General features: G+C 38.3%; 1 protein-coding gene across 1 annotated transcript; it reads left to right on the top strand.

Annotated features, from left to right (window-relative positions):
* The first annotated feature begins 8762 nt into the window (after positions 1–8762).
* Positions 8763–11246, top strand: LOC101901270 (gustatory receptor for bitter taste 66a-like). Its single transcript, XM_059121949.1, has 3 exons — positions 8763–9030; positions 9209–10023; positions 11169–11246. The coding sequence occupies exons 1-3, from the start codon at positions 8763–8765 to the stop codon at positions 11244–11246; spliced, it is 1161 nt and encodes a 386-aa protein (XP_058977932.1).
* Positions 11247–15161: the final 3915 nt, after the last annotated feature.

Genomic DNA, 15161 nt, shown 5'->3' with positions numbered 1-15161 from the left:
ACCCTTAGACATGCACAGAGAAGAAACATATCTCGTTAGTTGTTGGTAATAGCATAGGTCTCAGAGCTAAGGCTTATATCATAGTCTTAAATGAAAATGGGAGGATAAATGGGTGGAGTTGTACATACACACATTAGGTATGGCTATGTGTGCACACAATGAAAGGTTGTGTGAAAAAGGCAAATTTTGCTCAAACACACACAAGAGTACAATGAGCGGTCCACAATTTTTGGCCAATTTAAGGCTTTACTGAGCTTTTGTTGAGCGTAAAATTTATGACACTTTAAAGGCCACTAAAACTGTTTGGCTGCTCCTTAGGCAATAAGAGCCATATAGTTTTCCCAGTTATGCTCTATTCGCATTCCCTTTGAAAGCCCATGACACATACACACACACACCCATACACACACACACACGCAATCGTTAAGCAATTTATTTCTTAGAAGTTTACTTTCCCTGTAGTGGCCAAAGAAAAAAATAAAAAAAAGACAAGTGTCTCTTGCTTGGATTTTCCGGGCGTGCTTCGTCCTCTGTAGTTTCCCAGTTTTTTGTATTTGTGTAAGTTAAAAAATGTGGCAAATTTGCCAGATTATTTCTTACTTGGCGAGAAAAAATGTTCTTTTGTTAAGTAGGATACCTAACTGAGGAAATAACGTATGAGACATGGAATGTAAAAAAAAAAAAAGCCGAACCATACCCAACCATCTAAATTTCTCATACAGCCTGAAATTTAACGAAATTCCTTGGAGTGGTTTCTTCATACGGGTACAAGTGTGATTGTTAGACATTGTCATTACTCTCGAGGAAAAATGTTAGTCGAAGAGGTTTAAATGAGTAGCAAGTGAGACAAGTTGTAGCAATATTAGCCACTGGCAAAATGAAAAGCTCAACTGCAGGTCAGTTAGAGGCCGGTTCATGATAAAATCAAACCCCCCGAATCTAATGCTAATCTGGATTAAGGGGAATATAGTCCCTTATTGGCCTCTAACTGACCTGCAGTTGAGCTTTTTATTTTTATATAGATTCCTGTCCAGTTGTCATGGGATTCAGTTCTACTGAAAATTAAAACAATGTTTTAGTAAGTATTCATGATCAATTTATAATGACCCATAACCTTGAGATGAAGTTTGGTTGCATGAAACTACAACTCTCATCGAATAATCTTAACAAAGAATATTGAGATAGAATTTTTTAGCCCTCCAACCAATAGATGAAAGTTTGGAAGAGCAGAGCAAACAATACTCGCCTATATTACACGGCGATCAAACCCACTGTTGGATATGAACTTCTTGTATGACATAACGCAATTGGTAACAACCCAGCGAACCAAATTGTCAGAATTTACTCCTATTGCCGACCAAGAGTTGGAGGAAACTCTGAATTTCTGATACAAGTTCGTTTTAGATTTCTGATTTAAAATTATTTACAGGGTGAAAAAATTGCAACCAACTTCAGACTGCTGTCATTTCAAAGCCACTCGTCCGACAGCTGTTAAGATTATTCTACTGATAGCTCATTATATTGTTTACAAGCGTAGAAAAGCATTTTTTTTGAGAATTTTTCAGAAAAAAAAGTTATTCGTGATGGAATTCAAGCGTGATAGTGTGATTTCTTTATATTTAGCTGGAAAACCACAAGTGGCTATCGCTAGAGCACTCCAGCATTTAAACGTGAATAAATCTTTTGTGTCTCGTACCATTGCTCGTTACCGTGATACTGGTCGTTGTTGTAGCAGTAGTACATGCATGTGTTTGCGTTCTGCTAATCTGGTTCCAGCTCCAGGTTTAGAAATTCGAGTACTTTAATGAGCTGTAGCCAGAGATCTTCTGGAGTGAGTTGGATAGGTTTGGCTGTGCAATTAAAGATGTGTAGCGTATTGTGCGGGCCGGTATCGCACGCCGACCAGGCGTCACGCACATCTTCATCAATTCGTGCTCAATACGAATTGAGACGAATACACCATCCTGAACATAATTGTGCCAAAACTACCCTGGTTTGTCTAGGCAGCTGACGTTCTTCAGCTGCAAAGGATCGGGGGTGGACTCCGAGGATGGCAGTCACTTTATAACTGTTAATACCATCCGCGACTGCATCGGTATGAATGCCACTCAGACCTGCCTAATAGGCTTCTTGATCTAGAGGTTCTCTCTTGTAGCGCTGGACCTCCCTCTCTAGATCACGTATGTCCTTCCTGACACGTCTGGGTGGAGGAGATTTATCCACCATATGATGGTTGGGATATGCTTCCACTTCGTAGCACTAGTATTCGCAGACCACATTGGAGCTGCATAGAGGCGTCGGAGGAATATTAAGATCGCAGCGGTGCAGGAAATCGTGATACGGGTAGCATAGCCCGATGTCAAGTTAGTGGACGGAAGAAGACAGCAACAGCAGCAGAAATGGTAGAGAAGCTGAAGTGGCCGAAAAATGGCTCGTGAGCCGAACATATCGCAATATTTCATAAAGCCATTGAAATTCCAAAAAGTACAAGAACTGAGTGTTTACTTGCCAAAGAGGCCAGCTGAAAATGTGCAACTTCGGTTGGCCACCAGAACTCAAGCGCCGGTGATGGTGTGGACCGCCATAACAGCCGATTGTCGCTCTCCGCTCGTATTAATCGACCGTGGCATCAGAATAATGCCGAATATTATCGCGAAAATATTCTGCCTTGGCCACGCAAACATTTTGGCCGCAGACCTTGGACATTCCAACAGGACTCAGCACTATCGCATTCAGCACGCGCCACTTTAACGTGGTTTTCTCGTCGGCTGATGTAAGCTCAGCTGTACCCAGAGTCTCCATAAGGAGACCTGTGGTATAAAATCTAGCAATTTACAGGGGAGATGCTCGGGAGCAGCTATCCAGGTCTTCGTAGATTCGTTCGGGTTTAGCAGCCCGTTAAGGGTGAATTCGGCAGCTCGATGGTAGGTTCGGCAACCGATGCGTTAGGGTTTGTAGATGGATCGGGGTTCGTTCGGCAGCTCGGGTTTTTGTTATTTGGGTCGTCTACAGGGGCGAGGTAACTAGCTACGGTTTATAACTACGGCTACTCTACTACCAATGTTTGACTATAATACAGAACAGCGAGCCGAAACTCATGTGGAGCAGCGAGTCGAAACTCTTGTGGAACAGCGAGCCGAAACTCCTATGAGAGCCAATCTTGTAAAAAGTATTCCCGTCGAAAGCTTCCGATAGTCGGAGGACGGCAGAGCCCCCTGCAGCAGCAAGCCTTCCCTCATCGCACCTCAAACGGAACAATATATATGACCGGTACTGCGAAGTCATTGCGAATTCTTTGCCTTATGCTATGAACGGCATACCACCGAAATCTAATTTGTCCATTACGCGCCCACCGTATGGTGTACTTCTTGGTTTGTACTGTTGTCGCTTTGTGGGCTGCCTATGGTCGTGTTGTGTGAACATTGTGGTGGTTGGTTGGTGCTGTTAGCGTATGTATTCTTGCAGTTTGTTCGTACTAATGTACGTGATGATCATCACGTTACACCACCCAAGAATGGCTACAAAATGAGGTTCCTCCCTTCATTTTCAGCGCGAAATGGCCACCAAAATCTCCGGATACCAATCCGTTGGACTATTTTGTCTGGAGTATTTTGGAAAGCAAGGTTGGCACTAAAAATTACCGTTGGAAGGCCATAATTCGTGTCAAAGGTGACCAATTCGAACAAATCTAAACTTATTCAAAAATTTGATGCTATTTCCAACATTTTTTTGCTTTCATTCAAATAAAATTTAAAAAAAAAAATTAAAATTTATGGCGTTTTACTTTGTTGTAGTTTTTTTATCTCACCCTGTATATCTGACGTGGTTTCTTAAAAAATCAACGACTTCAATCTGGTGGCCCCTTGAAAATTTATAATTTACAGCTTTGGTAGTATCTTAGGTGGTCTGTTGCCCCTTCAAAAACAAGTCAACGAATATAAAGGTGGTACATTAGCACCAGTGGTTCATAAAACAAATTCAACGATTAAATCGACAAATCAATTATAGCTCTGGGGACACTCTAATGATTGACGATTATGGCCCTTGTGGTCCTTGAAAAAAATTGTTGATCATAGCTCTAGTAATATATCATCAACTATAGTCTTATGGTTCTGTTTATAAAATATTTTTTTATTCCTTCCACCATACTATGGAGGGTATATTAATTTTGTCATTCCGTTTGTAACTCCTCGAAATACTCATGTCAGACCCAACAAAGTATATATATATATATATATATATATATTCTTGATCAGCGTAAAATTCTATTTAGCCATGTCCGTCTGTGTGTCTGTCTGCCTGTTGTAATCACGCTATCTTTCGAACTAATTGAGATAGAAGGCTAAAATTTTGCACACATGTATATTTTGCCAGTAGGCAGGTTAAGTTCGTAAATGGCCCATGTAGGTTCAAGTTGTCATATAGCCCCCATATAACGGTACCTCCCGATATTCGGTATTTTGACGATTTTAGCGACATTATTTAACGGAATCGTTCCAAATTTGGTATTTGAAGTTCGTAATAGATACTGCAGCATAAAACAGAAAATGTGTCATGTAGGTCCACGTCTTCGTATAGCCCCCATATACCGTGACCCCACCCCAATATTCGGTATTTTGATGATTTTAGCTACATTATAAACAGATTTTACTTCAAGTTTCGCATTTAAATATTGTAATAATTTATGACAAAAGTTGCCTATGCAGGTCTACGTCGTCGTATAGGCATTCGGTATTTTTAAGATTTTAACAGAATTTTTAACGGATTTTTTTTTTGTAAATTGCCAAATTTGTACCCAATGGTGGAGGGTATTAAACGTTCGGCGCGGCCCAACTTACAGCTTTTTTACTTGTTTTTAAATAATACAATTACAAACCCATATTTCAATATTTTTTCTTCGAGTCTAAAGGTGTACGCCACCATTGTTGCTGGGTTATAAAAAAAATGTCGTTTAAGTCTTTGCCTAAGACATTTCGCTGCTTCGTTCCTTGTTTTTTTTTTCCTTTGCACTTGTGTCGTTTTCTATCATTACTCAAGGTTAACACTTTGTACGTTAAATTGCTTTTGGAATTTGCTCAGCGAGTACGAGTATGTGCGAAACGATGTCTTTTCTGCGAAAGTGGGTAAGTGTACAAGTGTTTGTACTTACACACACAAACACGCACACGTTCTCTTACACATATCCTTCAAAGCCTTCCTTTGCGCATCGTGTATCAGTAAGTTATTGTTATATGTCCCGTGTGATATTTGTGTCAGATGGTATTTAAGGCTTTAAACTGTTGCTGTGACAAATTATGTGCATATATATACATATGTAGGTATGTAGATATCTATGTAGGTTGAAAAGGTGGGGATTCTGCACACATCCAAATGAATTTGGCACTTGTCATCTAACGTGTATAAAATGAATCTTTGTGTAATTGTTTTTTTTTGGAATCCATAATAATGCAAAACGAGCGAATGGATGAAATGTTTACGTTTATAAAAGTCATGAGAGAATATACGGGATTAATGTGTTGTGGATTAATTGAGCAGGTGAGTGAACGTTTTTTTGGCCTCCACTTTTTCTCTTAATTATAACCAAATTGGTCGAATGTTGCTACGGGCTTCTGGAAAACCTTAAAGATGGAGTTTTCATTTACATTAGCGACATGTCAAATCATGTGCTAATATTGCCTATTTCTCGCTATACAAAAATCAACGTATAAATGGTTCGAAAAAGTTACTCGGATATTCAAAATATAATAAGTTGGAGATTGTGATTAAAACCTATAAAATGTCGAATGTCGTAGCGAACACTTATGAATATATATATTATTACGCTATGCTGCAAATTTTAATTTTATTAATAATTACAGGAAAAATCCAGTAGATTATAGATAAAATGGAAAAGGCTTTGCTGTGGCTTTAAAGGCGAAATCGCAAGGTGACATTAATATACAGAAGCTGTCGCCCTTTTCAATATTTTTATCAATTATAATATTTTTATTTTTAAATTTTGAACATTTCAAGGAATACGTGAATTTAAGCGAGAATTATGTTGGTTAATCGGGATCGTATAAAATGTCATGAAATTCTGCTATATTGCGTCCTCGCAACAACTACAATCGTTTCCATCTTAATATAAGGACAAAAAAAAAACTATTCCAAAAAGTAAATCCTCATAACCCATTTTTTATTGCAATGTTTCCTAAAATTAACAAAAGCTCTCCACAAAATGTCAAAATTTCACATTAAATATTGGAAAAAACAGGAAGAGAATAAAACAGCTACAAAGTCAAACGCCATCATTTTTTAAATTTTTTATATTTTCAAATTTTAGAATATGTTTAGATTTGTTTGAATTGGTCACCTTTGGCACGAATTATGGCCTTCAAACGGCCAAACACGTCACACCTGCCCGAATGTTGCTCTGTGGTATTTTGGCCCATTCCCGGTGAAGCGCTTGCTTGAGGTGATCGACACTTTTGTATTTTTTAGTTCCAGCCTTGCTTTCCAAAATACTTCAGACACAATAGTCTAACGAATTGATATCCGAAGATTTTGGTGGCCATTGTGAGCTGGAAATGAAGCGAGGAACCTCATGTTGTAACCATTCTTTGGTGGCACGTGCTGAGTGCTATGGCGCTGAGTCCTGTCTGCGACCAATATGTTTGTGTGTCCAAGGCTTTAATATACCCTTCACAATACTTTCGCGATTATAATCGGCATTTATTCTGATGCCACGGTCGATTAATACGAGCGGAAAGCGACCATCCGTTGTCACACCATCACCTTGGCCGGCGCTTGAGTTCTGGTGGCCAACCGAAGGTGCACATTTTTAACTGACCTCTTTGGCAAGTAAACACTATCATTTTGTTTGTTTACAAACTGCTGGACAACAAATGTTTTCTCATCGGAAAAATCAAATTCGGCAGTTCACCACTTTCAACCATGCGAAGCAGCTCTTTGTCTCTTTTGAGTCTATTTTCTTTCCGTTGCGGTGTAAGTTCGTGCACTTTTTGGAATTTCAATGACTTTACCCCGAGCTCAGTTTTCAATATTTTGCGAATGGAATATTGTGATATGTTCAGCTCACGAGCCATTTTTCGGGCACTGCGACGCGGGTATCGATCAAGTCGCCTCTGTACTTTTCGAATTATTTCTGCTGATGTTGCTGCTTTCTTCCGTCCACGTCCTTGACGTCGGCCTACGCAACCAGTATCACGGTAACGAGCGATGGTACGAGACACAAATGATTTATTCACATTTAAATGCTGGAGTGCTCTAACGATAGCCACTTGTGGTTTTCCAGCCAAATATAAAGAAATTACACTATCACGCTTGAAAATAAATATATGGAATAATTTTAACAGCTGTCGGACGAGTGGCTTAGAAATGACAGCAGTCTGAAGTTGGTTGCAGTTTTTTCATCTCAACCTGTATGCTGACTATTATTAGGACCAAACCCATTGAAATATCTGACAAAATTCATCAAAATGTCTAGTTCTAGAGAAATGAGTTAATACTTGGATCGATATGGACAATTTTGGGCTGGGGTGGATCATTCCGTAAAAAAATTATATCCAAAATTATGAAAATTCCGAATATCTGGTGGCAATTTTATATGAGGGCAATATACAGGTCTATTTACACAATTTTTCGTCACATTGACAAGTACATATTAAGAACTTAATAGATCGGATTCCACTCAAACCCATTGAAAAATGTGCAAAAATCATCAAAATACCAAATATAGATAGGTACCGTTATATGGGGGCTATACGATATCTCTTTCAGGAAGTAATGTACCCGAAATGAACTTTATTTGCAGAATTTCAAATCATTCCATTTGAAAATGTGGCTTCAATCATCAAAATACCGAATATCGGGAGGGACAATTATATGGGGACTATATGATAACATGACTTGCCAGTAGCGCAAATACTGGTCTGTGCAAAATTTTAGACGGACAAAAGTTATATTCGGCCGTTACTTTTTAATAGCCTCTACCACGAAGAAGCTTGCAATATGACCAAATCGACTATTGAATATTTTTAGAGATGAATTAATCTACCAACTAAGAACCCGAAATATCATATTAACGTAGATTTGATGGGAAGTTATGAAGATGATTTTTTTTAAATACCGAGAATCTGTTGTATATTTTTGCGAGGAGTAAATTTTTCGAAGGGTAGTAAACTTTAAATTGTTTTATGTAATTTTGATGGTCTATATTAGACCTTGTTACCAATATTAAATTCAAATTACCCACCGAAAAGTCGAAGCCTAAAAATATTTTCCATTCTAATACCTGCCATCCTAATTTAATGCAGGTCAAGAAAATATATACTATTTCGAAGTCTTGCAAACTGAATGACAAAATTAGTATACCACCCATATCATATAAATTCTGCCTTATTCTATTGAACAATATGTACCTAAAATGCTAACAAACATTTCACTTCAAATAATGCAATTCAAATTAAATTGCCGTACTTTCACTACAATGCGCAGGTTAATTTATCACACAGGCCATTTGGGGGAAATCTACAAAAGATATTTAAATTAATTACTTAATTAAGCAAACATGTAATTTAGTTACAATTCTATCAGTTCTGCATGTCATTCACTTCGAACCGCCACCCTACTGCCGCGTCCTCACCCTCTCTCTCTCTCGAAGTAAATTCTTTTATTGACTATTAAGTCGATAATTGATTGTTTCGAACAACGAACAAATGACAACGTTACGTTTCACATTTGAGCATTTAATTCGTAGCAGGATGACACGTAAACCGGAAACATTAAAACCAATTAACCGTAAACAACAATATCCGCCACGTCCTTTGTTGGAGGAATTTTCCATTCTATTTTACATTGGAAAAGTTATGGGAATCAATCCACAAGATTTGCGAGAATTCCGTAAATATCGCCGATTGGAGAGGTCTCAGACGGGCGATTTTTATTCGATAGTGGTCATCGTTAGTGTGGTGATGAATTTCAATCTAATGGTTTGGGTTTTCCACGATCCGGAATATTCGGTGGAAAAGGGTGAGTACGCAAAAGGTTCTTCCCATAATCCGGAATGCAATATTTTGTTCGAAATGCAATAGATGATAAAATGTTCAGAGTGGGACTGATTTTTACTTTGGGATATAAGAGAATCCTACTGCACCCTGACATATATTAATAAGCCTCTTCCTTTCTCTTTCTCCTTCACTTTTCACAGACAATCTCACAGTGGCAATCGGCTTCGTTCTAACCTACTTCAGTCTTTTCATATACTTGTCGGATCGCATTACTGGCCTGAGAAATCAAGATAAATTTATAGAACTGTTTGAAAATCTTCAAGAACTCGAAGAAGAGTTAATGGAACAGGGTATAAGATGCAACAACAACATCATCAAATATCGTGTCATATTTTTCATTATTATGGCCGCCATATCGGAAACACTGGTATTCGTCTTTACATTTGCATTTCTTGTCGATCGTGATTCTTGGTCGGCATGGCTGTGGACATTTACAGCAGTGCCTACATTTTGTAATTCTTTGGATAAAATTTGGTTTTTCGGCATTCTCTTAGCAATTAAGAAACGATTTGAAGCACTGAACAATGAATTCGATAACATCGCAAAGAAAATTGAAAATAACCTTCCGCTACAGAAGGAACGTAAACCGATAATATCAGCTTTTCGAGAGAACAAGGCGAACAAATTCAATCGCAAAATTCACGTACAACCGGTGTCGAAGACAGACATTCCTGGCATTTATTTGGGAGAAGTTATTCGAAACCATGCAGCGTTCGCACCCACAACGCCTTCGGTCAGAGAATTAAAATCAAGTTCGCCAAAACCTTCAATAATAAATGAGTTTGGCGTATTGGAGGATAAATTTGTTAAGCTTTGCCAATTGCACAACGATCTCTGTATGTTGGCCGTAGATCTAAATGATCTGTGGGCTTTTCCAATTTTAGCCCTAATGGGCTATGGATTCTTCATTATCACCGCCCAATTGTATTTTTTCTATTGCTCGAATGCAAGTCAGGTAAGTTGGAAAATAATTTCACAGCCAAGAGCTGAAAATCGTCGTTATGGACGAGTGTTGAAGGTCTGCTTATCTCTATAGAAGAGCGGGAGAACAGCTGGTCTCTACAGGCGAACTGGTGGTCAGGTAGTGGGGGCGCCGGCTAGTCTCTATAGACGAGCTGGTGGTCCAGCTAGTCGCTATAGACGAGCTGGTGGTCCATCTAGTCGCTATAGACGAGCTGGTGGTCTAGCTAGTCGCTATAGACGAGCTGGTGGTCCAGCTAGTCGCTATAGACGAGCTGGTGGTCCAGCTAGTCACTATAGACGAGCTGATGGCCCAGCTGGTCGCTATAGACGAGCTGGTGGCCCAGCTAGTCACTATAGACGAGTTGATGGCCCAGCTGGTCTCTGTAGACAAGCTGGTGGCCAAGCTGGTCGCTATAGACAAGCTGGTGGCCAAGCTGGTCGCTATAGACAAGCTGGTGGCCCAGCTAGTCGCTATAGACGAGCTTGTGGTCCAGCTAGTCGCTATAGACCACCTGATGGCCAGCTAGTCTCTATGGACCAGCTGATGGCCCAGCTGATCTCTATAGACGAGATGGCGGCCCAGCTGGTCTCTATAGACGAGCTTGCGGCCCAGCTGGTCTCTATAGACGACCTGATGGCCAGCTAGTCTCTATGGACCAGCTGATGGCCAGCTAATCTCTATAGACGAGCTGATGCCCCAGCTGATCTCTATAGACGAGCTGGTGGCCCAGGTGGTCTCTATAGACGAGCTGATAGCCCAACTGGCCAGCTAGTCTCTATAGACGAGCTGACGGCCCAACTGGCCAGCTAGTCTCTATAGACGAGCTGATGGCCCAACTGGCTAGCTAGTCTCTATAGACGAGCTGATGGCCCAACTGGCCAGCTAGTCTTTATAGACGAGCTGATAGCCCAACTGGTGTCTATAGACCAGCAGATGGTCAGCTAGTCTCTATAGACGAGCTGATGGCCCAACTGGTGTCAATAGACCATCAGCTGGCCAGCTAGTCTCTATAGACGAGCTGATGACGGCCATATAGGTCTAGCTAGTCTATATAGAGGTGGACCGTTATGGGCGTACTGATGGACCACGTTATTTTATGACCTGAAAGCCGGAATTATTTTCTCTTTTTTTTGTAGATTGTTTTGAAATCTTATAACTATTTTATATTGGGTATCTTTATAGGTAATCCCTTCATTGTTTCGCCCGGCCAGTAATTTGGCTATTACAATAATATACCTATTCTATGTGGCAGTAAAATGTATTAGCATTTTATTGCTGAGTTGGCTAACTACAGTGGAATCGAAGAAAACTGGAGTATGTATTCATCGCTGTGCCCTGGCAGCTGATAAAAATGAAGTATATGAATTGGTAAAAAATACACAACATAAAAAATATTCGATATCTTTTATAACAAAACGTATATCATTTTCAGGTCAACCATCTATCTCTGAAGCTCTTCAATCATGTGACCAGTTTCAATGCTTGTGGCTACTTTTCATTGGATATGGATACTCTGTTTGGAGTAAGTCTCTCTCTCTCTCTCATTTGGTTTTTATATTTTTTGTTGAATATTTTTCTTAGTTTTGTGGCGGAATCAGCACATATCTCATTATTTTGATACAATTCAATATCGAACAGCAACAGGTGAAATCAGCTTCGGGTAGCAGCAAATCGACGTCGCCGGAATTAATTCGCAACGAGTCTCTATCGAATACCCTACCACACAATATAACGTCGTTATTCGTAAGACTATTCCAATTGGATGGAGATTTTACCACTGATACCCTCTACTAAATATTTATTGAAAATGGAATTACTTATGTGTTGCAGTTTTACTATTTTTTTTTGGTCATTTCCACTCACTAATAAATATGTATCTTTAATTTTCTCTTAAATTGTAGAAAATATATAATTTCAGATTTCCTCACATCTGAAATACGCACCACATAAAAGGAGAATCGATTATCGAAAGGGTGGAAATCACATCGACATATAATGAGGAATAATTTTGTTTTCATAAGTCACTGCCTTCAATGGTCATTTCGTCACCTTTTTCTTGCACCGTAGCATATATCAAGATGAGATAATTAAGAATAGATCAGATCAACAACGGTTTGAAGAGATGCCATATTTAAGAGAAACAAGTTAAATAGAACAGCTGAATACCCTCAGCCAATGTCGGGTTATTTATATATATTTCAGCTTGCGTTACGGTTATTCAAATTGTTGACCCTTCATAGGAGAGGTTCTGAAGGAGTGGTTTCATCTGACATAAGTCTGATAAAATACTAAAACGCATTAGTTTTGGATTTTTTATGGACCACTTCCCTCACTTTATATGAGATATTTTATAATTTTGCATGAGGTGCCTTATTCAGTGGACCGGGGTAATCTACCTCATCTAATGCTACTGAGTGTGCAAAATTTAAGAAAATCCCTTTATTGTTGTTTTTATTAAACAACGTTTGTTTATTACTGGAGAACGATGGTAATATTTACCAGGGGGTAAGGCAGGGAATACCTAGGTTTCGGAAGGAGCCAGCAATCCTCATCAGTTCCCTTTTTTTGTCTGGGATATCCTCCCCAGAAGTTATTTTAAAAATAACTTCTATGACAAAAAAACTTTTTTACCCAAGTAACGAGATCGTAAGCTTAATAAAAGAGAAACGAAGAGGTATTCCCTGCATTATCCCCCTGGTAAACATTACCATCGTTCTCCACTAATAAACAAACGTTGTTTTATAAAAACAACAATAAAGGGATTAAGCCTGTTCATTTTGAAACAACAAAATCTAAAATTTTCACAATTTTATGCGATTAACTGTTTCTAAAGTTATGAGAGATATATGTAATGACAATTATTACCCATTGTGGGAGGGATATCAGAAGGAGTAGGCCGATATATTTTAACTTCACACAAGGTCTTCAAAATGTTTTTCCTTTGTGGCGAGGTACAAGAATGTGTGGGGCGATATCTCTTATTTACACACCAGATATTATTTTGGAAGAAATATTGGGATGTGTGAAACTGAAGAAAATCAGGTAATTATTTTGCTTTTTATGAGCGTTTTGTTATTCAAAATTTCGACCCCTTTTGTGGGGGAAGTACCAGATGGAATTGACCAATATATCCCATCTTCACACCAGATCTTGTATTGGTAGAAATATTGAGATGCTCGAAATTTGAAGATAACCAGACTCTTATTTCACATTTTATAAGAGTTATAATATTCAGAATTTTCACCCAATGTGGGGGAGGTGTCAGAGAGATAGGTCCAATTTCTACCATATTGACAACAAATCTTGTGTTATAAAATATTAGGGTGTGTCAAATATGAAAAGTTATATGATGCTTATTAAAAATTTTGTTAGAAATATAGTTATTCAAAATTTTGACCCGTTGTAGGAGAGGTATCAGAAGGAGCCGTCCGATATATTCCATCTTCACAAAAGATTTTGTATTAATTTCGCTATTTGTTAACTTCACGGGTATTCAATATTTTGAACCGTTGTGGGGGAGGTTCCAGAAGGAATTGGCCGATATATCCCACAGCAGGTCTTGAATTGGTAGAGATATTGAGATGGGCGAAATTTAAAAATGACCAGACTCTAATTACACATTTTAAAAGAGTTATAATTATTAAAAATTTGGAACCGTTGTGAGGGAGGTACCAGAAGGAGTAGACCGATTTAGCCCACCATCACACCAGACATTGTGCTGTTAAAAATATTACAATGTGTGTAATTTGACTCTGATTTTACATTTTATAAGACTTATAATTATTCCAAATGTTGACCCTTTGCGGGGGAGGTACTTGATGGAGCGGGCCGATAGTGTCAATTTTCACACCTGATCTGGAACTAATTAAAATATTGGGAGATGCAAAGTTGGTGCAAAATAGGATGATCCTTTCTTTTCCTAAAAAGCAAAATATTTTATTTGAAAATTTCGAGCTTTTTGTGGAGGAGGTTCCAGAAAGAGTGGGACGATATTACACATCTCTAAACTCGATCTAAATTTGACAATAATATTATAATATACCAAGTTTGGACGAAATCGGATACTCCCTTCAAGAGTTTTCGTGCTCACCAGCCACACAGACGGTAACGCTTATCGACTCCAAATGGATTTGGAAATAGGTTTAGCCCAAAGAAAACTAGGGTCTTAAACCTTTATTTTGATGAGGCTCGTTTTGGTCGTATCAAATGATATATATCCTCTCTAGCCATATGGCTGAGGGTATGCTTTAGAGACTGTTACCTTTGAGACGATTAATTGGTATCGCATAATTCTCAACGCTCTTAAATGGGAACATTGCCAAATGGTAGCATAATTTTTTACGTTTATTTTTAGCTAGGAGCGTTTTTCCAAACCTAAAACCTAAATGGTGTAATAAACCCCAAACATACCTCTATAAGAAAGAATACCAAAAACTAAGCTTCTTTTCATTATACCATTTCTAATTTGTTTGAAAAATGTAAATAAAAGCAAGCTTGTTATAAATCAAGTAATTCGATATTGGAATACAATGACCATCAAACAAAAAAGCACCAATTCATTCAAATGTTTAGAAAATTTATGATAAATTGTAAATTGTTGCGCTTTTTACGACAACAATGCCAAACAATAACAATTTATGATAGAATCTTACAAAAAAAGTCCATATTTTTTAGGTTTCATGTTCAAGAACTCGTATTACCTTCTGTGGAATCCAAGTAAAAAAGTAGGAAAATCAACAGACAATAGAAAGAAAAGCAAACTAAGGAAAAATCCACAATAAATAAGCTTGTTTATTGTTCATCAGCCAGTATTCATTACCAGATACCAGTTTTAAAAGCCACACAAAGATAATGAACTTCCAAAAAAAAAATGGATGTACTTTTGTTATATGGATGTCAGTCACAGACGACCATTCGAATCTGGCTAACAATTTGCGACAAATGAGACTGGCAAAAGAAAAACAATGAAAATTAAAAAAATTATTGTCATAATGGAAGCTTCAATATTACGACTGGGTAAGATATGGTGACCGAAATAAATGAAACATAAGTCAAATGTATAAAATGTGAGGGAATTCAGTGGTTTTGCATAAAAAGTGAATTTAACGAGTTTAAATGGCGACAGACAT

The sequence above is a fragment of the Musca domestica genome, unplaced genomic scaffold, assembly GCF_030504385.1.
Source record: "Musca domestica strain aabys unplaced genomic scaffold, Musca_domestica.polishedcontigs.V.1.1 2, whole genome shotgun sequence".
Lineage (NCBI taxonomy): Eukaryota > Metazoa > Arthropoda > Insecta > Diptera > Muscidae > Musca > Musca domestica.
This window is presented reverse-complemented; position numbering and strand designations above follow the sequence as displayed.

Excerpts from the sequence above, each read along its gene's own strand:
- LOC101901270 (XM_059121949.1), top strand. The coding sequence starts at position 8,763 with ATGACACGTAAACCGGAAACATTAAAACCAATTAACCGTAAACAACAA. Across the intron at positions 9,031-9,208 it reads GGAATATTCGGTGGAAAAGG|ACAATCTCACAGTGGCAATC; the intron begins GTGAGTACGCAA and ends CACTTTTCACAG. Across the intron at positions 10,024-11,168 it reads ATTGCTCGAATGCAAGTCAG|ATTGTTTTGAAATCTTATAA; the intron begins GTAAGTTGGAAA and ends TTTTTTTTGTAG.